Here is a 23,696-nt window from a genome sequence, read left to right as displayed (position 1 = left end):
CTATCTAAATATCCTTTGCTCAATTATGTCTTGACTAAAATATACACTTTAAGGCATTTAGTGGACAGGTTGGTAAAGGAACAGGCCAAAGCAAGAAAACTTCTCATGTAAATGTTTACAATAAGTAAAGTATATCAGACTTTAACTCATGAAAAAAATGAAGTAACGAATTGTCCTTCATTGGACACTGGAAAAAAAAAACAAATTGATGCTTCTGGATTCAATTAACCTTAAAATGTAAAAAGGATCATGTAAGGTAATGTATTTCAAAAGTAATAAACACCACCAAGTTATTGAATCTTTCTGCATTTTAACATTTTTGTTTAGTTAGAAAAAAGTACAGATGATCAGTGGCTGATAACTGAACAAACAACTCTTCTGCCTATAACCATGTCCTAAAATCACAAGAACAATTATTCAATCACACAGAGCTATTTATAATTCTGTTTTATAGGTTCAAACACATGTTCATGATTCAAATTTATATAGTGATATTACAACACAAGACAAAACAAGAAATTCACAGAAAAAAACCTGATGTATACAGACACCTTTTCACCACAAAACAATTCCAAATATATCAAAACACTCAAGGTACAAGTTTGATTTTTTTGTTTGGTGTTTAAATACTGGGCAAACAAAATATGGTGTCAAAGTTAACCAATAATTAGATTTAGATAATCAAATAAAGTTTGTAAAATATAGCCAAGTCACAGAACAGAAGAGATGCAAGAGAATTCTCAGTCATATATAATTAAGAACAATTAGTATTAATTTGCTTGCAGCCAGTTAATTTATCACATCAGTTCGAAGGATTTGCCAGTGCAATCGGTTTTTGTTCTTTACATAAAGTGCTCAATGCCCAATCATTCCACTAAAGTCTTATTCACTCAACTTTCTCTTATAACTAAACAATTACTAGTACACTAATGTGCTCAATAATGCTATTGGTTTCTAATTTTGGGACATAGTTTACTAAACTTTTTGTTTTGTCAGTTTTAGTGTTCGCAAAGGCTGATGGCTGAATAAAACTCCACACAGTATCAGGGTTTTTACCTGTATCTGGATGTACCCTAGTTTACATAAGAGCAATGACAAAAGGCTTGAGGGTCCGTAAGACAACATACACAATGCTTAACAAGGTATAAAACATTCTAAAACTCAGAGTCTAAAATTCTGAAATAAACAGTAACAAGCTTTAAATCAGTTGTCATGTCTGTCTGTATGTATATACATGGTAGAGTGTGAGCATGTGTGTGACTATATCTAAATAGTATATATATCTAAAGGTGAATATGTACATAGTGATTTGTAAAGTGAATTTTGTGGTTTTGTCACAATTATATCTACACACTTTTTGAGTCCAAATCAGGCCTCACTTATGACTGGGCCAGTTTAGCACATTTCAGATGTTGTTTTCTAGAAAAGAGCCAGTGCTATCAGGGTAAGAGTGTGGATTAGAAATTGTTGTCAATCACATGACTGCAGTGCAACAGTGTAAAGTGAATATGAGCAAACACACTTGTGCACACAAAAACCTTCAGTACTTTTCTGCCGAAACTATACAAGTGCTGTGATTCTGATTTTAGAAGTTATACAGAAAAACCTTGCAACAATCTCTCCACTATCTAGTACTGAAACAGGAGAAAGCTCAACTCAAGGGTGAGTGAGGCGAGTATGCATACTTATGTTATTGAATGCAATCTGTGAACAAGAATATCGAAGTGCAATAAGAATTAAGAACATAAGCATTGAATACCCTCTGAATTCCAAGACCCAAGTGTTTTCCTCAGAAGCCTGCCAGTGACTGTTAATTCTTAAATATATCATGCTATACTCATCAGCCAAGATACCTAAGAATATTCTTTCATTGTTTGAACAATAAACTGTGTGTGACACTGCTAGAATAATACATTTAAAATTGCATAATCGCATATATTCCACACACCAAAAGTTTGGACACTGTTCCTGATCATCTTAAAAGATATCTAAAGGCACATGATTGAAATAAGTTCCAATGCAAAAAATAAATAAATTTCATTTAAAACTCAAACTACAGCCAATAACTGCCCAGCATACCTGGGAACTCTTGGAAAGTAACCCAACACTTCTCATTGAGATTTCTCATAAAGCTTGTCAATTAATATTTAAAGATTCTCATTAGTTTAACATGTTTTGTTTCCTGTACAATTCCCTGTTATTTAATTGTCTGGATTTTGTCATTTTATTCCTAATGTGGAAAATGAGACAAAATCTTGCTACAAGTAGGTGTATCCAAAAGTTTGGCAAGTGCTATCATTTTCACATGCCATCAGCATATTGTTAGTTTTTTATGATTTGAAAATGAAACCATTCCTCTTATCATCCTCTTATCTTAATATCAACGTTTTAGGTCAAAAGTAAAAGTTCTTATTGTCTCAAAGAATGTCCAAATACCTGAAGCACATTAAGTCATTAAGATATCTTTTCAAATTTCTGAATCTCATTCTAACTTTTGACATCCAGCTGAGCAGGCCTTAAGCACTAGTCTGTTACTCCTTCATTGCAGGGCTTTTTCCTCTGACTGCATCTTCACTCCTTTAATCTAGTCCAACACATTAGTAAGAAAGTCCAGTCCAGGAGAGCAATATCTGAGATATTGTGTGGTATATGGGAAATAAACCATCTTCCATCATTTTAGATTTATATAATCCACAAGAAAAAAAAAATCTAAAAAAAAAAAAAAATAAATAGGGATGTTTACTTCCACTGAGTAAGTTCCGAGTTCCACATTTGGTTTGGTTCTCAGCAGGCAAACATGAGTCACTAGATTATTTGAGGGATAATCCATGGGACTTCAGGTGGCAAAAATGGAGAGCATGAGTGCAACCAAGATTAGTACAGTAGAACTATTTTAAACCACTGCAGAAAAAGAAAAAAAAAAACAGGAGAAGGCAATTTTAATGTCAATTCAGATGTTATGCTAAACATAGGGACTATTTTTAGATGTTAAGACAGGGATTCAGTTTAGGAAATAGAATAGGAAATAGAAAATAATGTCAAAAATGATAAAAAAAAAAAAAAACAACAACCACCACCACTACACAACAAAATGTAAATATATAGGGACATTGCTGTTACAGTTCTGTCCCAGTTTCTGATTAACAATTGTATGACAACGATGAGAAAATATGTGCAACCCTCCAGTTAACAAATCTGATTAAAATCTTGTCCAGTCAACTAACAAGACACACTGTGAGCGAACTAGCGATTATTACTCTTGGAGCTATCCAAACAAATTCCCAAAATTCCATGTCCAATTGCCTAATTATTTTATTTCCCCACATAGACTAACTTAAAGTGCTCCAACCCCATTCCTAAAGATAATCAAACATGTATGTAACTGTATTTTTATATATATATCTCCACTAAGGGGATTAAACAAAATGACTAAAACTAGTTGTTTAACTTAAAAATAATAATAATAATAATAATAATTATTATTATTATTAATTATTTATTTATTTATTTTTTAAAAGTATTTTAGCATAGTAGTTATAGCGGTTACTCCACTAATATGTTTAGGCTCTCCACACTTAAACATCCAACCTTATAATCAATTACCAGAGTAAAATTAAATAGTAGTGTAATAGTTTTGGATTTGTAGTATGCAATAGTAGCATGCATCAAAAAAATTGTCTTTAAAAAAAAAAAAAACTGGCGATTAAACAATAGTTCCAGCCAAATGTATACCTGTCTCTAAATGACAGCACGACATCTCTGGCTTTTCCATGCTATTCTGTTTTTCCGGCAAACATGAAAGCAGAGATCCTCGCCTACATCTGCCCCGCTTCCACCAACAGCTAGAAAGATATTAGATGTGAAGTTGTCAATTCATTCAATCTTTTTTTGTACCAAGCTTAATCTTATTCTCAACCATCAAAATAACATTGACTTCATATACACAGTATACAGTACATGCAGAACATTTTACAGTGTCTAAAAATTAATAGATGATAATTATCATTGAATACCCCAAAAATACTCCATACTTTATTATGGTGCAAAGCAGTACAAGCAGGACACTCCCCAGTATGCCCAGCAATATAGTGGCCAATGTCTGCTGCCTTTGGTTTGTTGCCACCACTGCCAGCAGGTCTGCATGCTCACAACGCATACCTATGAAGCCTGGGTGGCACCTACACCAATAAAAATTCAACAAATAAATCGAAGATGATTATTTTAGTATTACAACATTATGACTAAATTTCATCAGGTATTTCACTGCAGCTCTTACTAAATATATACATGATAGGATATATGTACAAACCAGATTCCAAAAAAGTTGGGACACTGTACAAATTGTGAATAAAAACAGAATACATTGATGTGGAAGTTTCATATTGCAATATTCTATTCAGAATACAATATAGATGACATATCAAATGTTTAAACTCAGAAAATTTATCATTTTAGGGGAAAAATAAATTGATTTTAAATTTCATGGCATCAACACATCTAAAAAAAAATGGGACAAGGCCATGTTTACCACTGTGTGGCATCCCCTACTTTTTTTTTTTTTTTTTTTAACAGTCTGGGGACTATGGAGACAAGGTGCTCAAGTTTAGGAATAGGAATGTTGTCCCATTCTTGTCTAATACAGGCTTCTAGTTGCTTAACTGTCTTAGGTCTTCTTTGTTGCATCTTCCTCTTTATGATGCGCCAAATGTTTTCTATGGGTGAAAGATCTGGACTGCAGGCTGGTCATTTCAGTACCCGGATCTTTCATCTATACAGCCATAATGTTGTAATTGATGCAGTATGTGGTCTGGCATTGTCATGTTGGAAAATGCAAGGTCTTCCCTGAAAGACACAATATGTTGAGCATATGTTGTTTTAGAACTTAGATATACCTTTCAGCATTGATGGTGCATTTCCAGATGTGTAAGCTGCCCATGCCACACGCACTCATGCAGCCCCATACCATCAGAGATGCAGGCTTCTGAACTGAGCGCTGATAACAACTTGGGTTGTCCTTATCCTCTTTAGTCCGGATGACATGGCATCACAGTTTTCCAAAAAGAACTTCAAATTTGGATTCGTCTGGCCACAGAACAGTTTTCCACTTTGCCACAGTCCATTTTAAATGAGCTTTAGCTTGGATTGTGTTCAGTGACAATGTTTTCTGGAAGTATTCCTGAGCCCATGTTGTGATTTCCATTACAGTAGCATTCCTGTATGTGATGCAGTGCCGTCTAAGGGCCCGAAGATCACGGGCATCCAGTATGGTTTTCCGGCCTTTAACCTTACGCACAGAGATTGTTCCAGATTCTCTGAATCTTTGGATGATATTATGCACTGTAGATGATGATAACTTCAAACTCTTTGAAATGTTTCTATGAGAAACTCCTTTCTGACATTTCTGACACTATTTTTCGCCGCATCTTGGGGGGAATTGGTGATCCTCTGCCCATCTTGACTTCTGAGAGACACTGCCACACTGAGAGGCTCTTTTTACACCCAATCATGTTGCCAACTGACCTAATAAGTTGCAAATTGGTCCTCCAGCTGTTCCTTATATGTACATTTAACTTTTCCGGCCTCTTATTGCTACCTGCCCCAACTTTTTTGGAATGTGTAGCTCTCATGAAATCCAAAATGAGCCAATTTTTGGCATGACATTTCAAAATGTCTCACTTTTAACATTTGATATGTTATCTATATTCTATTGTGAATAAAATATAAGTTTATGAGATTTGTAAATTATTGCATTCCTTTTTTATTCACAATTTGTACAGTGTCACAACTTTTTTGGAATCAAGTTTGTATTTAGATATATTTAATTAAGTTATATATGTTTTTGTAATTATATATATGTTTTTGTAATTATATATATATATATATATATATATATATATATATATATATATATATATATTTTTTTTTTTTTTTTTTTTTTTTTTTTAATGCTTATTTGTCCTTAAAATATATAAAATTACAAAAACAAATATGTACACAAACAAAGGCTGATAAACCATGTCTTTCAAACGCAGACATAAAATGGATCATATACATTTAGGCACATGATCATGATTCACTTGTGCTATTTAAACCAATCACTGTCTGCATATTAAGTCAACAGTAAGTCATTTAGTCAAAAACAATACACACTTGTCTAAACACAGACAGCTTACTGAAGACATTTTAGACAGGAATCTATCCATGAGTCAGCCATAGTTTGACATCAGTGATTTAGAGCTGCAGAAAGAGTCATAGTTACTGAGGAAATGTGTCACAGTTTGTTTTCTATGTGAGCACCAGTGTGAGGGCAAAATAACTTTCATATAGTTTCATAAGTTTTTACTAAAATATTTATTATTGATCAATTAAACGTTTAGTAAATGACCTGCATGTTCTGAAAATCCAAATACCATCGTTTAAAAATATGTTATTTGTAACTAAAAAAATGTAAACAAAATTTCAATACATGACTATGATCTTCACTAGCGTCAAGGATCCTCTTCTGTGCAAAATCCTACAAATGTTATGCTGATGGTTTCATGCTCTAATTGTTATTATTTAATTTTAATATTGGTTTTCCATTATACACACACCCATATCATATAGGGATATAAATCCATGCAGGGCTTCTTATTCTACTGCACACCTATGTTTACATTTTAATATTCAGGACATATGTGATGCATATCTGTATAACCACATTAAAGTGATGCATTTGTACACTCACACACATGCTGGTGTCTCCTCCAGGATGAGAAAGCGGCATGTGCCATGAAAGCAGAAATGGCTGTGGGAGTCAGGGCAGTCGGCAAAATGAGAGTGAACTGCTGCTGCTAGGAACTCTGCAACCAGCATGCAAACAGAGAACAAATCACTGACATGTACATTATTAATTGATTTCAATAGTATATGAGAAGTGTATAGAAAACATGTCCTTCTGGATGTTCATAAACAGGGTCTGGCACAGAAATTTCCTTTGTTAAACTTGCCAAGCAGCTGGTCTAGAGCATTATTTCCCCAACTTGCTAATTCCCAGTATTAAAATGCACATGCACTAGTAGTCGCTTGGGAAAACTGTCCACTAGGTGGTGGTGTAAACTAATAGTGCTCAATGATCTAACGATAGCCTCAGAAAGGCTGGGGAAACTGCATCATCTTCTTCTTCTTCTTCTTTTGGCTTCTCCATTTAGGGGTCCCCACAGCGGAACATCCGTCTCCATACCCCCTCTGTCTTCTACATTTGCCTCTTTTAAACCAACTACCTGCATGTCTTCCCTCACCACATCCATAATCCTCCTCATTGTTCTCCCTCTTTTCCTCCTGGTGGCTCCATCCTCAGCATTCTCCTACCGATATACCCCATGTCCATCCTCTGCACATGTCCAAACCATCTCAATCTCGCCTCCTTCACCTTGTCTCCAAAACGTCCTACATGTGCTGTCCCTCTAATCAACTCATTTCTAATCCTGTCCATCCTCGACACTCTCAACAAAAACCTGAACATCTTCAGCTCTGCTACCTCCAGCTCCACCTCCTGTCTTTTACTCAATGCCACTGTTTTTAAACCATGCAACATTGCAGGTCTCACCACAGACCTATAAACTTTCCCTTTCACTTTTGCAGATACTCTTCTATCACAAATCACTCCTGCCACTCTTCTCCAACCACTCCACCCTGCCTGCACTATTCTTTATTTCCCCAACACACTCTCCATTACTTTGCACTGTTGATCCCAGGTACCTCAACTCCTCCACCTTCTTCACCACTTCTCCCTGCAAACCGCACCCCTCCACTGCCCTCCCTCTTATTCACACACGTACTCTGTCTTACTCCTACTGACTTTCATTCCCCTTCCCTCCAGCACGTACCTCCACCTCTCCAGGCTCTTCTCAACCTGCTCACTACTCTCACCACAAAACACTGCTAAGATGTTATATTTTCCAATCTGCATAATGATTGATACATCATTGATATCTAAATAATTATGTACATCATGTATAATGTATACATTTATAAATATCCTCACTTTTCACATGACCAGTCACCACAAAATAAATGCTAATACGTAAAGTAACAAAACCAAAACTTACTTTTTCGAACAGTGTTTTTACTTAACACTGCTGGTGTGTTGTTTATAGTGGTAAGTATGGTGGGAGTCATCTCCACTGTTGTTACTGATGATGTAGAGTTTTCCAGCACTTGGCTGTAAGTAAATAAATAGCCTGCAACAACAACCAAAAACAACAACATAAAATATTCTTAGAATGACCACCATCAACCTGCACTTATGTTTTACTCTTCTAAGTAACGTATGCTTTTATTGTGTACCAGCAGTTCTCAGCAATGCAATAGCATTATGAGGCACTAAGTGTCATATAGCATATTGGAATAACTTAACATTGGTTAAACATACAGTACTTGCTTAAACAGACTGATGCCCAACCTGAGACTTTTTACTCAATGATTTTAAAATGCAGCTCACTCACTAACTAACCAACAAGCATGATTAAGCTGAATATGTAAAAGCTTAAAATACAAGCTGAATTTGTTATTATCTAAAACATTTATTTAAAAAGAAAGACTACTTGTATGCAAAACTTCCCAAAGTCCTTCATTTTAGACGCTCTTCCACATACCAGCAATTATGTAATCACACCTTTTTTTTATTAGCAAAATGAATTCACTTCACCAGAATAATTGTATTACTTCATTGTTGTCAATATTAATGATACAGATCCAAAACAATGCAAATTTATTTGCTAAGGAAAGTGATTGACCAAACATAACATACTCCAACAAAGTAAATCTGAAATTGGTTGTATAAGAGACCTCTTATATCATGACAACCAAATACTCTATAAGACAGTCTAAAATTACTAATACTTCATTTGGCTCAGGTAGGTACCAAGTGGGGTTTGAGTGAAATCGCTCCATAACTCTTTAAATGCCAGTTATCCAGCCCAGACTAAATACATTTTCCTACGCTGCCTTGTTGAGATTTTTCATCAATCAACACACAACACAAACATCAACCAACAGTGGGGTGTGACTATACCTTTATTAAAGGATTAGTTTTAATAAAAGAGGTACTGTTATTTACATTTTTACAGACATCCATGACTTCAAACTTTTTAAAAAGTCTGAAAACCAATAATTAAAAAAAACACCTTATGTAGTTAACAAAACACAAAGCTCCCTGTAGTGTCATCACAATAAATATACACACCAGGAATATACTGTGTGTATGTAGTGAAGTGCACAAATATTAATGCTGTCATAGTCAAGCTGTTCTAAAAACTGCAGAAACAAAATGTACCTAATTTCACAGCCACATGAAACATGATTATATAATAATATAATATAATATAATATAATATAATATAATATAATATAATATACAAATAAAGTCATCCTTGCTGGTAATATATAGCTGTTGGATGGAAAATAGAGCATGGCTCTGGTGTGTTGTCCACTTCAGTGTCACACATTCAAATGCAAAAACACAACTTGCAAACAGGTCACTATGCCAAGTGAAATTTAAATCTATATTTTTGTTTAATTGCTTGTACAACTTGCATGTTTAACAGAACAACTTATTTCTTATACATTCATACATCAGCATGCAGCAGACATGAGACAATCAGGAAACATTTACTTACCACTAAGGAGAAATAGTTTATCCCAAAAAGCGCGATACATCATTATGAGGATTAAAGGTGTCTTATAGTTAAAGTATATTTGGCATGGAAGAAAGTTTGTCCACCACTGAAGGCCAAAACTATGGCTTGTCGTTAGTAATGTCGGGAATAAACGCTTCTAAGCTTGAATCCATAGCAGTGTTTTTTAATGGTGGTTTAGCGTCCTTCGAATAGGCCACGCGTCGATTTATTTTAACGTGAACTTGAAGACGTGCTCTGCTTGTCTCTTTACAGCCAACAGAGGCTTTCCTTACTAAACGTGTATATGCAACGCTAAAGACAATTGTAGGCATTTTACCCCGTGACGCAGGACACATCATTCACACTTGATTAATTTTGTGCGCGTGTGACTGTTTATGAGAAAAAAAAGAGAGAGAGAGAGAGAGAGAGAGAGAGAGATGACATGACATGAATTTATGTTTTTTGTTTGTTTGTTTGTTTTATAAAGCAAATCATGTAAATCAGCATCAACCAACCAAAAAACACTTGAGCATGTAAACTATTAGGGTAGCCAAAACCGGAAATCAGCACCACTGGTGTGGAATCTCCATTTGCAGACCCTGTTTCATCCTCTCTGTGTAGGAGGTTTTAGACAACTAAAGGGCCTGTAACCAAGCACCTCTAGCAGGTGTTACTATGCAGACATTTAAATTAGCAGAATGTTTTAAAGACAACAAAGTAAAAGTATTGGAGTGGCCAACACAATGTCCTGAAATGTCTCTGTGGAGGGTCTCATTCATGGTTTGGTACCTTACGCTTGCAGGAAGTGATTAAAAATGGGTTCAATATAAAGGTTTAGAGAATAACATCTGATCTTGCCCTGGCTATGCTGACCTGGTTGGTGAGGAGAGAATTTGAAAACAATTTAATATGAAAATCTATATAAAGAAAATTGCTGACTCTAATTCTAAAATGATGTATGTGAATCAGATCTTTGAAAACCACCACCATCTTTTACAGCATTAGAAATGACCATTTTAGTAATTGTTCAAAAAATGCTGTGTTTTTGCAGCACCGTGACAGTCGCTTGACTCTGAGGTGCAGAATGAGAAGTTGGATGAAATAACATGCAGTTAAGTATCACTGACTCAGTGAGTAAGACAGACCTTTAGATCAATTTAAATTGTGCCTTCCCATATAAATATTTACCAAGCATTTGAAAATGACATTGACTTGGTGTCAGGTTCCCTAATGGCCATGTTATCATAATTCAAGCCATGAGTCTGTGAATATAAGTGGCTCTTCATTTTTTTTGTGCGACCTAGAACTAAACTAAACTATCTTGCTTTTCACTGCATTTTCTGAAATGCTGAGTGATTCAGCACATCAGAGAGTGGTAAGGACAGACAAGTGGCTGAAAATTAACTGAACACACGCCACAACAAAAGCAATGCGTGACTCAGTGAGCAATGCTGAAAGAATATTAGCCAAGTTCCCACTCACTTTCTGTCATTTTTTTTGTCTATGAAATCATGCATGTGTTTCAGCAAATATTACTGGCGTTACAACATTTTGTCTCTCTTTACACAGATGTTGCACAGATTGAATACATACAAATGCAACCACTGGCACAAGCACATGTGAACTGCCCTCCTGTATTCTGTGTGTAAGTGTTCAATAACAGTTAATTCACACTCAGGTTATATAAACGGCCTTTAAAAAGAAAGATAATTCACAACTCAGACTGCTGAGGTCTGCCTTGTGTAAATAAATTCATTAATTAAAGCAGATGAACAGATGAATCAGATTTAAGCCAAAGGCCAAAGCCTGCAAAGGAACCTAGTGAAAGTTCTTTAATTTATTTTTAAATGTATATGGCAGATAGAAACTAGTTCAATGTTGCAATGTTGTGTAATTATTATGAATATTTTAAAATATGGTTTTGGGATGTTCAGAGTTTAAAGATTTGTTTGACTTTGGGTAGATACAGCTCACAAGAATGTTTCAATATGTTCACGCATCAAAAGCATTAGAGAGAGGCAGACAGTTCACTTCTTGATGCCTTTTTGTACAACAGTGGAGTAGATAATAAACCATGAATCAAGTTATTATGTCATACTTTACAAAACCCCTCTCTTTGTCGTGCGCTCTCTCTCTCTCTCTCTCTCTCTCTCTCTCTCTCTCTCTCTCTCTCTCTCTTTATTTCACACACACACACACACACACATAATATATTTTTATTTTATGTGCGATTAGGTAGTAAGAAGGATCATGGCCCCACATGGAAAGAAAGACGCTACGTCTGAGCAACAAAAGGTAAGTAGATTTAAAATGTAGGATCTTAAGAACATAAGCATGAGCTGAATCTATTTTTAAGTAGTTAATAATACAGTGTAGAACTAACACCAAGTGTCGGTTACAGTACCAGTTAAAATATCAAAATGAATTCATGAACTGGTTGAATGTGGCGTGCATTATTTCATCAACCTACTAATGTTTAGGTACCAACTCTTAGTGTATAGAATTCACAGCTACAATAGCCACTGGATTTTTATCTACCGGTTTCAGTGAAATCTTTCATAATTCTTGGCCCAACATCATTTAGATCTACACTAGGAATTACTTGGTAGGGGGTTGCTACATTGGAAAATTGTTGGTCTTTTTATTTTCTTTTTGAGAAACATATTATTCACTGGTTCATTTTTCCAAAACTCATTACACAACCAGCTACACAAACATAATTGTTACTTTCATGTCTAGAATGTACTACCATCAAATACATTTCAAACAAAGCATTTGAAGTTTTTGTTGAAAGACATAACCGCAAATAAAAAAATCCTTATTACCTACAGGCTTGAATAGTTTTTCTTTACTTTAAATTTAGTGTTGCATGGTTAATAGTGTTTAACATTGCGCATGTGCATACAGGTTTAACATTGCACATGTGCTGACCATTGTCTATGCTTCTAAAGGTGTGTAAACTAGTTAAATGTATATGTAATGTCTGCACATATTTGCCACCATTCAAAAGGAATCATGACACAAACAACTTGAAGCCCACTGTGTAATCACTGTGTAATCATCTTAAATCCCCTTTTCATTTTATACAAGATTTGACATACTAATAGATATTACCTTGAATTCCTCAAAGTTGGAAAACATAACAAGACAGCTAACAATAACTTAAAACAACACACATTTAAATACTGCTCTTGTTTCCATTTACATTATTTGCATTGAAAAAAAAAGCAAGGATCCTGATTTATTCAATATTTAGTTTACACTTTCATGTTTTTACAGCGTTTATTCAGGTATGCTTTTCAAAACACTGTAAAAGAAGTCTTGGCTCAATAGAATATTCATTCTCTGTATTTCAAATACGTTGTCATTATTGTAATTGGTTTATAGGTAGATGTTTTAAGGGTTAGTGGCATATGTTATTTCTTGTTATCTTCTGCTAATAATGTAGTTCATTTAGTTTTCTCATGTTGATGCACGAGGTCAAAGGAAAACATCCAGCTTCGTTTAAGCTGCCAGCAAATGTTTAGGAAGATACGCATTAGCAGAAGTTCATCTCAGCATGCATAAAATATCAAACCTTCACATGGATAAGGTACAACTGAAAAATACATTATTTGGGTCAACTCCTGTCATACAAGTTCTGGAAGCTTAGAAAATCATCTGGTGCTTTTCAGTCTTTGCCCATAATATATTTATTAGGCAATAAAAAATGTAGTATACCTGGAGTACCTGTTAGCTCCCAGTGTACCTACAAACCTGCAAACAGAATAAAGTGATCTCTTTACAAGATTAAATAGGACATTGTACATTCCACTGGACACAAGCAGTTATTGTTTTAATCAGCTATGAAACCAATTCAATACTTTAACAGAAAACTGCAAGTGTGTTACCATGTACATGAATGCTGCAATTTAAAGACACAGTTAAAGCTTGTCTTGCTATACAATACTTGCTTGTTTCTTAATGTGTGATATAGGTTAGGGGATGAAAATAGTGATCTTTTTTTTAGGTAATTCAATAAGGAAAATAAGGTGGGAAGAAAAGCAAGTTTAACTTTAAATGGGATACAAGCTAGTGTGTGAATGCATGAAAATTGAAAAATGCCTTGTCCAATAAAATTACCTACATTATTTATCCTGTTTTTTTTTACTTACACCCCCCATTAATATGGATTAATTTAAGATTTAATTCTACATTACTTCTGCAAAAACATTAGTTTTGTTTGTGCTTTGCAGAGCATTGTGGTATTCTTTCAGTTTGTGTGCACTTTTTGCAGGGCAATGTTCGCACTCTGGTCTTAATGGTAACTTCTGCTGCAGTAGGGGGAACATTACAATATGGATACAACCTCGCCATTATGAACGCACCCACTGTTGTAAGTTTTCAGTTACTTCTATTTACATTGTGAGTGTCTTGCTATTTATTCACCATGTGTTAGTGTAAAAATGTAATTTATTTTTATTACCTGAAATGTAAAAATGTCATTGCGCATTGTTATGCACTGTATCATCTATAACTTTTGTGTATTCTCTGTCCCCTGCAGTATATTCAGAACTTTGTAAATCAGACATTTCAGACACGCTGGGGGATACAATTACAGGCATATCAGGTTACAGTGATCTGGACACTCATAGTGTCAATCTTCTCATTGGGTGGCCTTACAGGGGCTCTATTAGCTGGACCCATGTCCATCCACTTTGGGAGGTATTTATTATTCTATAGTACTATAGAGTTATATGGCATTTACTATGATCACCTCGGAAAATACAATAGTTACTGAGCTGGGCTTTGTGTTGTGTAAAAAACACAATGTAATCCTATAATGTATAGGTGTATGTGCATTGTGGGCCCACTAGTAACCAGGGCACTGTTGTTAGTCTGTCCCTGTTGGCAATACAGTGGTCCCCCGGAACTTCCAAAGTTCCAAAAATCTGGACGCACCCCCGTAGACCCTATGGTACCTTGTGAATTCATCTAGACATTATATCACTTTTATACAATAATGTTATTAAAAAAAAAAAAATTAATTAGTGAAAACATAGTTTAAAATCTTATTCCTAATGTTCCTGAACATTCAGTCCCGCTGCGGATTCCCACGGATTTTAAGAAAATCTGCAACTTGCTGTTAGTTTGGTTCCAAATGAGAACCCGCAAATTTTCCAAAATAGGGGGTTGACTGTACTCTATTTGCCCAAAAATAATTATTGATAAGCTTGTTGAACATTTCAATCTAAAACCATGGCCAATAATATGAAATTGCAAAGTAGCCCATCACCCAATATTTAGTTGTTGATTGTCTTATATTATTTTAGCACTGTTGCAATATAAACACAATTCGAATTGTACATACCCAATGTGTACCTGACAAAACAATTTTAACAACAGCATCACTCTTCTGTGAAGTCTTTCCAGCAGATTTTGGAAAGTGGCAGTGGGAATTTGTGCTCTTTAAACCATGAGATCATTAGCATTGTTTGGAATGTTGTGGAGAAACAGTTTGATTCAATTCAAATATGGTTGCTGGGGTTGATGTTAAGGCTCTGTGTAGACCATTCAACTTTTTCTGCACCAACCTTGGTAAAACATCTTTATATATCTCACTTTGTGCACAGGGGCATTGTCATGCTGGAACACGTCTGGCCCTCTAGGGTCCAGTTAAGGGAAATGTTGATGATTGAGCTTAATAAGAAATGTGTGTCAACAGTTTAGAAAAGGTCTAGATATGGGTTCGATTGTCCACAGTCACATACTTTTAGCCATATAATGTACCAATGTTAACTAGCTAGCTAAGAAATGATTACCATAATTGGTAATGGCCTTTATGTAATAATACATTTTGACTGTAATTCATTATTTTTTTTTTTATTCTATTGCTCTCAAGGAAGAAAACTATGCTGCTGAGCAATGTTTTTCTAATGTCGGGTGCACTTTTGGCTGTGACAAGCCGAAAAGCACAGTCTTTTGAGATGATCATCATCTCCAGATATCTGGTTGGCATCAATGTGGGTGTGTAAGCTGCTGAACTTTTAGTTCCAATACCTGTATACCAATCTCCCTAGATTTATATTTTGTTATGTTTCTGCTTAGAGCTGAATGACTTCCTGAAACCAGTGTCTATAAAACAAATTTATTATTATTATTATTATTATTATTATTATTATTATTATTATTATTATTTACAGGGGTTAGCATGAATGTGCAGCCAATGTATTTTGGAGAAAGTGCACCAAAACACTTACGTGGTGCTGTGGCCCTGTCCTGTTCTGTTTTCACCTCCTTTGGGTTGGTGCTAGGACAAGTGGTAGGTTTGAGGTAAGTCCATAAAACAGATATATATTTCAGATTTACAGCAAAATAGTTGGAACCAGATAGAATTTTACAAACATTATAAGTAATAAGTCAATATCTATGTATATCTATACCAAAACCTTATGAATTTTACATAGGTTATGATATGGATTATTTTCAAATATTTGTTCTTTAGAGTAGTTATGGCAATTTTGTGACATTTTCAGTTCCCAGAAAGAATCCCTGTATCAAAAGTGCTTTGTATCGAATCCTCAGACGACATAATTTCAAAAGCTAGTATACATGTTTTTTAATCTACTCACTAATGTAAGGCAGACGTATTTAGTGTGTGTGTGTGTCTGTCTGTGTACAGAGAGGTGTTGGGTTGTGAATCATGTTGGCAGTATTTGTTATCCAGTAATGCCGTGCCAGGCTTTATTCAGCTTCTCACACTACCCTGGTTCCCAGAAAGTCCTCGATACCTTCTCATTGATTGTGGTGACAAAGATGCCTGCTTAAAGGGTAACATCCTTTTGTATATTATACTGTAAAGTACAGTATAACTGTTTGTTATAATCATTCAGTATCACAATGGAAGAATTCAGTTTTATCACAGCTACTTGTGTGAGAGTTTGTGTTAAACTTTTAGGGCTAAAGATATGTGATCTATGGATAGTTTGATTAGTTTCAGGAGGCCATTAATCAGAACATAAATATATTAAACACTGGTTTCCCGATAATTTAGAACCCTTTACACACTCTTATACAAACAAAATTGGTTACATTCAGCACTGTCAACATTTAGAAATTTTCCTTTTGGAGTGGATGCTAAAAACAAAAGTTTTATATCAATAAATTTTAACTTCAGTTTAGTTTGGAAACCAGTATAAATCACTTTTACATACCATTAACCATCACATTCTATATGTATAGGTAAGACAGTTGTATTTCATGCTCTAAAACTTTTTTACCTATTTATAGAAGGAAGCTGTGTGAAAGTGTTGTGACACACCCAACGCTGTGTGTGTTTGGCAGCGCTGCGGAGGTTGCGAGGCTGTGAGGTGCAGAAAGAGGAGTTGGATGAGATGCTGCAAGAGCAGGCTGAATCTGAGGGCAGGCGAGCTCAGCGTCCCTGGGAGCTCTTCAGTGACCGTACTGTTCGCTGGCAACTCATCTCTGTCGCAGTTATAAGTAGCGCCATGCAGTTGTGTGGTAATGACTCAGTGAGTGTAGCTGTCTTTTATACTAATCTTGATTCATTCTTTCATTCTTGGTCAGGGTTATAATGGAACCCCAGACTCTGTCCTGGGATCACTGGGCATGAGATAGGTATACACACTTGTAATTCAACTGCATTATCTAAAATGAACAGTAAATCAATGCATCGGTGAGTGGTAAGGACAAAAATGTACTAAACAGAGGCTACAAAAAAAACATTTAAAAACATGATTGACTCAGTAAGCAGATCAGGTGGCCAAATTCCCTTCTTTCAAACTCTACATATGTCTATGATTTTAATTGTTGTCCATTAAGCTATGTATGTTTTTCAAACATTTTTCTCTTGTTACACAGATCTACTTCTATGCCTCTTACATATTCCAAGAGGCAGGCATATCAATTGAACATACCCAGTATGCAACCATTGGCACTGGCACATGTGAATTCACTGCCTGTATTCTGTCTGTAAGTGTTTAACAGGAACTAATAAGCACTTATTTTATATAATTAGCCATTTGGGAAGAAATGTTTGTCATGTGTACTGTAAAGTAAGTCATTAAATATATAGACAGATTAATTAAAAGCAGATAAGTTTTGTGTACATTTCTGGTTGTTACTCTATATGGGCAAAATTTGGACATTTAGCTCCATTTGGTGTTATAATTACTTCCATTCATCTGAGCAGATGTTCCACAGGAATGTCGTAGTGGAATTCAGCCACAAGGGTGTTTCCTTAATTCAGGTACTATTGTAGGGTAAGAAAAGGCCTGGGGTGTAGCATTCCAACCAATCCCAAATGTGTTGAATAGGGTTTAGGTCAGAGCTCTTTAGCAGGCCAGTCAAAAATCTTCCACTCGAACCCATATAAACCATATATTGAAGAATTTGGCTTTGTGCACAGGAGCATTGTAATGCTGGAACAGGTTTGGGTCTCCTAATTCAAATGAAAGGAAAATTTAACGCCACAGCATCCAAAAACATGCTATACAAGTGTGGGACTCAAACTTTGTGCTAACAGTTTGGGAAAGAACCACATATGGATGGAAAAGTCACATATTCCTATACTTTTGTCCATATGTTGTATGTAGGCTACCACAGATAGAAAATCACTATTTGTAATCATTTAATTCATGTATTGTTCCATTAAAGTAAAGCATTTATAAGATTGTGTGTGTGTGTGTGTGTGTGTCTGTTTTATGTTCAGAACCTATTAATAGAACGGATGGGCAGAAGACTGCTTTTAATGGGAGGCTATGTGCTTATGACTGGCTGGGCAATAGTCTTCACTGTGGCTCTTTCATTTCAGGTTTGGATTATTCAGATTTAATATATATATGGTTAACAAGAGCTCCTCTGTTTAATGAAATTCTGTCAAAATTTTCCTAATTTGCAGCTTGATTTGGGTTTATTTATCTATGAATTGAGACTTAACCTTGACTAAAAATAATTCCTGAATTTCTCATTCTTCAAAGTTGTTTCCTTTGCATTAAACAATGTAACTCAACACTGTTACTCACTACTGCAATTTATTAAGGTATCCACAGTTCACAGTTTAATTTAAATTATGCTTTCTGTAATAGAAACTTTACATCCAAATTCAGGCCTTGACTTGGACTTAACAAATGATTTTATACTTTCCTTAGATTTGAACGAGCAAGTGACAGATAAAAAAAAAAAAAAGTTTGTAATACACAGGTGAAAGGTGTTTAGTTAACACTACAAAAGCAAGAGGGAAATGCAGTATATACTGTATATTAGATATAATTTAATGAAGTCAATTGTTGTTTAGTAGAGCTGCTGTATATTACTGGCTCATACAAATCAAATCAAATTGTATTTGTCACATACACATTCATACAGAGTATGACATGCAGTGAAATGCTTTGAAATGCTGTGTATACACAGCTGAAATACATAGTATTCCAACAATGTATTTGTGTTGTCTTTTAGAATGTAGTAAACTGGATGCCTTACCTGAGCATGGCCTGTGTGTTCACATATATTCTTAGTTTTGGAATTGGACCAGGTGAGTCAAACTGCACCATTGTTCCATCAACTGAACAGCTTTCAGAAAAAGTTTTGCATGGGACTTTGAATGAATTACAGCCACTAAAAATATTCAGTCTGGGTTTTTCTTTTACTATTACACTCTTCAATACCTCAACTTAATAAAACTCAATAAATTATCACAAAAAAAATGAAACAGAAATGTTTTATTCATGTTTAGCCTTCCCTTAAGCTATTATACTGTAAGGTCATGTTTTACAGTATATGAAGCCAATTTAACTTTAAAGCAAATGTTAAAAAAACAGTCTATAGATGTCTTGACTTTTAAGTGTTTTTTGTTCAGATTTTGATAAAACCATTGGATAATGAGCTGTAATAAAATCAATAAAATCAAATTAGAATGGAATCCTTTAATACAATCTTCTTCATTTTTGGAGGTAGCTAGATTTTTTGAAAAGCCATTTATGTGACTATAAATGTGGCTATAAATGATAGAATATATTTACAAAATACATAAAATCTAATTATAAAATAATATGATGCTGCTATTGCCGATCAATTTTTAGAAAAAAAATTTTTTTTATATTTCTCTACAGCGGGAGTGACAGGAATTCTCCCTACGGAGATTTTTAACCAGCCAGCTCGCCCTGCTGCCTACATGATTGCTGGTTCTCTAATGTGGCTTAATCTCTTCATTATTGGAATGATATTCCCATTCATTGTGGTGAGTGCATAAAATCTAAAAAAAAAAAAAGAAATCACATCTAGGAGTATGGGATCTGAGTGAGAGACCCAATTGAAAAAACATGCTTTACTCGTTTCTTCTAGTCAAACAATTTTTGTGTAATTCTTTAAAAAATAATATGAAGTAATTTCATATTTCTACTGAAAACATGGAGTTAGCCTGACTGTTAAAATACTTTGAGGTCAATTACATTAAGATAATAAGAAGATATAAGATGATAAGATGAAAGCTAAAGTATTTCTGTTCTGTGTGTTGCTGACAGAATGGATTAGGTGAGTTCTGCTTTGTGCCATTTGGCATTGTGTGTCTTCTTACTGCTCTCTATATTGGACTGGTTTTGCCTGAGACCAAAGGAAAAACATTACCCATGATCACAAGCGAATTCCACAGGCTTAACTTCTACACAAAAGAGATGACGGGTCCAAAGTGCAAAGATGTAAATTACCAACTAGGTGAAGTTCACCACTCAACTGCCCTCTAAGCTGCTTATTTGTACATTTGGAATTCCTGTAAACTTAAGAATCCAGGAGTGCTCTGTTCTTAAGGGAGAGTTCAGAGGGTTTTTCCAAATATATTCAGACATTTTATTGTGAGACCATTTATTCACATTTTGTTTTGGTATACAATATGTAGATTCAAATTTTTGTAATCATTATAAAGTTCTTGCTCTCTGGACAGCAAATGGAACAGATAAGGTCACAGCTTGTCTAAAAAAAAAAAAAAAAAAAAGAAAATATTGGTGTACTCTCACAATAAACCATCTTGGAAACTTTAGCTTTATTATTTTACTATGTACTGAGTAGAATTTGCTTTTGCCAATTTGGTTTGAAGTAAATGTACTAGATACACTAGATTATGAATACACTGACCAGTCACTTTAACAGGAATGCCTGTAAACATGCTAATTTCTGCAGTTTTTCAATTACCCAATTAGGTGGGAGCATAATAATAATAATAATAATAATAATAATAAAAATAACATGCAAATACAGGGTTAAGCGCTTCAGGTGACATCCGCATAAAACATCAGAATAGGGAAAATGACTGACTGTAATATAAGAGGTCAAGGGAAAATGGCTAGACTGGTTTGAGTTGACAGAAAGACTAAGTAACTCTAAAAACAACTTTACCATTGTGGTTAGCAGAAATAACGTCTTTGTTCTGAGGTATGGTTGGCATATCAGAACAAAGATGTCAAATTTTGAGGCTACAACAGCACACCACCATGTCAGGTTTAACTTGTGTTTTCCCTTCCATCATTAAGAACATATATCTAAGTGAGTGCTGTGGGCACAACTGACAGTTGAAAAACAGCATGAAATTATGAATCTGAGCAGTTGCTGAAGCATACAGATGATGGGGTCAGAATATAGCAAATTAGCATTAGTCCATGGACCCAGTCTGCTTTGTATAAACAGTCCAGACTGATAGAGGTGGTATATTGATGTGGGAAATATTTTCTTGGAACACATTGGGCCTGTTCATTCTAGCCAGTCACCCTTAATGACTATAGTATATAGTAATATTGTTGACCATGTGAATCCCACTAATTCCACCCACTCATAAAAGAAATGTTTCATAAACATGGAGTGTTTTTTGGCCTTCCCACCAATTGAAAGAGATCTGGGAAAGAATCCAGGAGGTTGCATCCAATTTCCATAATGGGGTGCATATAAATAGTTAGCTGCACTTGGTGAGGCAGAGGTTACTTTGTTTATATTCCTCTTCCTCTTTTCAATTATGACTCCTACATTCACCCCAAGCTATTCATCATGTCTCTTCAGCAAGGGCACCGAGATTTAGAGATTAATCTTATGGGTCATGGAAAAACCCATGCTTTAGTTATTTTCCTGTTACTTATCAGTGATCATTAAAGAAGGAAAAACATGATTGGTGACACAAGTGGGCCCTTTAAAAATGAAATAAAATTACAAATCATTGTCCCAAATACAATTTTATTTTATACTTATCTCTGTAGCAAATAAACAGAGACACAAAACAGTGTACAAAAACAAAAACCATCAATAGAAAAGTATGCCTATATCCAAAAAAATTAAAGAAATCCTTGACTGAAATTGCAAAGAAACTTTTTTTTTGTTAGAGAACAAAGAGAGAATAACAAACATACATACAAATGTACATTTTCTTTCTATGTGCATGTCCATATACAAAAGTGTCGATGCAAATCACTTTATGTACATGGTTATTCTTAAGATGGTCCTTTTAATGACAGATTTTCCTACCCATTCACAATCAGTATTGGGAAGGCACTTTGCAACATACGGTTATATGAAAAAAAAATAAGCAAAATACAAATAAAACTGTTTTAAAAAAATTCCAGTGATACAATGTGCCACTAAAGATGAAACGGCTTATCAGTATTTTAATCACAGAACCTTCCCAAGCAGCCATGCCAATCTTTCACATGAATAAAAGTTAAATGCACAGATTAGTGTGCAGGGGTGATTCATTCTAGACAGTGAGGTGGATTTGGTGGGTCTGCTGGGAGAGTCAAATGTCATTATGAAATGACTCCTGTATAGTTGCATACTTCCTTTTTCACACTTGAGGCCCTGACAAGAATGCATTTTAAACATGAATTAAAAGGAAAAATATAAATATGACTGATCTACCATGAAGAATCTTACACAAAGTCTGAGCTGCTGTGGGCTGAAGTGGATTACTTCATTTGAATAACTTTCACACACAACTTAATTATTTATGCAATACAATAAATAAATGAAAAATAAAATTGATTGCCAAATCAAATGCACATGAGCTTTTACTCCAAAGTGTAAACACGTCAGAGCTCTTATACGTGCTTAGAAAAACAGGTTTTGTTGTTTAATTCGCTTCCATAAAAGTTTTACTTTGAACCTGGTCTGGTAGGGGAAAATTTTCTGTTCCGTTATCTATGGTTTTCTCCACAGACAAACCTTCAAAGTTCTAAGAGTGTAAGCAAATAAAGCAGGCCTCTTACAGGCATATCTCGTTACAAAAAAAACAAAAAAAACCCTTTTTTAATACATCACTGCCCAGTCGCATTTGCTCAGAGTAGTTAATTTCTTAGTCTAAACTATCAAAAACAACAATAAATAAAACCAAAAAAAGAAAGAAAATAAAGCAGAAATTTAGATCTGACACACTGATGGCATATTAATGCCACAAAAAAAGTTTATATATGATCACACCATTACAGCATAATTAAGAAATTCAAATGTGAAATTACTCAAACCAACTGAATACAACCCAGGCTTTTTGCCTCGAAACATATATTTCTTCACTCAAGCTTCTATTAAACCGTAATGGCCAAGGCAAAAAAAATTATACACAGAGCCCCCTTACATAGAATAAACTTAATATTGGCCATATACAAGTATTTCTATATACATATTTTTTACATATGTGGACATTATATACACATCATGAATAGGAATTCTTAAGTTAAGCAGGAATGTTTGGACCCTCAGAAAAAGTCCTGATATATTAAAAAAATGTTAAAAAGCCCTCTGATTACATTACATTCTCTTAAGAGACCAAGATTTGTGAGCACGCACACACACTCATACGCACAGACTATCTTCTTGGCCTCCTCTAACACATAATTCAACAACAAAATAGCACAGCACAGATCTAAAGTTTACCAACGACTTTATATAAACCCTTTCATAAAGGAGATGGGACACCAAAATCAATAAGTTAATAAAATATACTCTTCAACTCTTGTAATATCTTACAGTCATACCTGAAATTGGTCCCTGTTAAATATTCAAAACTCC

The 23,696-nt window shown here is 34.8% G+C and overlaps 2 protein-coding genes across 2 annotated transcripts; one reads left to right on the top strand and one right to left on the bottom strand.

Moving 5' to 3' along the window:
* Positions 1–432: 432 nt before the first annotated feature.
* tgfa (transforming growth factor, alpha) lies at positions 433–10,034 on the bottom strand. Its single transcript, XM_046856332.1, has 6 exons — positions 9,660–10,034; positions 8,091–8,222; positions 6,728–6,842; positions 4,032–4,178; positions 3,733–3,842; positions 433–2,901 (listed from the first exon to the last, which is right to left on the bottom strand). The coding sequence occupies exons 1-6, from the start codon at positions 9,700–9,702 to the stop codon at positions 2,894–2,896; spliced, it is 555 nt and encodes a 184-aa protein (XP_046712288.1). The 5' UTR covers positions 9,703–10,034; the 3' UTR covers positions 433–2,893.
* Positions 10,035–10,452: 418 nt separating this feature from the next.
* slc2a11a (solute carrier family 2 member 11a) lies at positions 10,453–23,336 on the top strand. Its single transcript, XM_046851597.1, has 15 exons — positions 10,453–10,539; positions 10,711–10,771; positions 11,229–11,304; positions 11,895–11,954; positions 13,936–14,034; positions 14,203–14,363; positions 15,541–15,665; positions 15,842–15,971; positions 16,321–16,469; positions 16,983–17,170; positions 17,520–17,630; positions 18,370–18,471; positions 19,116–19,191; positions 19,769–19,896; positions 20,180–23,336. Exons 4-15 carry the CDS (start codon positions 11,910–11,912, stop codon positions 20,396–20,398), a joined length of 1,533 nt encoding a protein of 510 aa, XP_046707553.1. The 5' UTR covers positions 10,453–10,539; positions 10,711–10,771; positions 11,229–11,304; positions 11,895–11,909; the 3' UTR covers positions 20,399–23,336.
* The last annotated feature ends 360 nt before the right edge of the window (positions 23,337–23,696 follow it).

The sequence above is a fragment of the Silurus meridionalis genome, chromosome 1 (assembly GCF_014805685.1).
Source record: "Silurus meridionalis isolate SWU-2019-XX chromosome 1, ASM1480568v1, whole genome shotgun sequence".
Classification (NCBI taxonomy): Eukaryota; Metazoa; Chordata; class Actinopteri; order Siluriformes; family Siluridae; genus Silurus; species Silurus meridionalis.
This window is presented reverse-complemented; position numbering and strand designations above follow the sequence as displayed.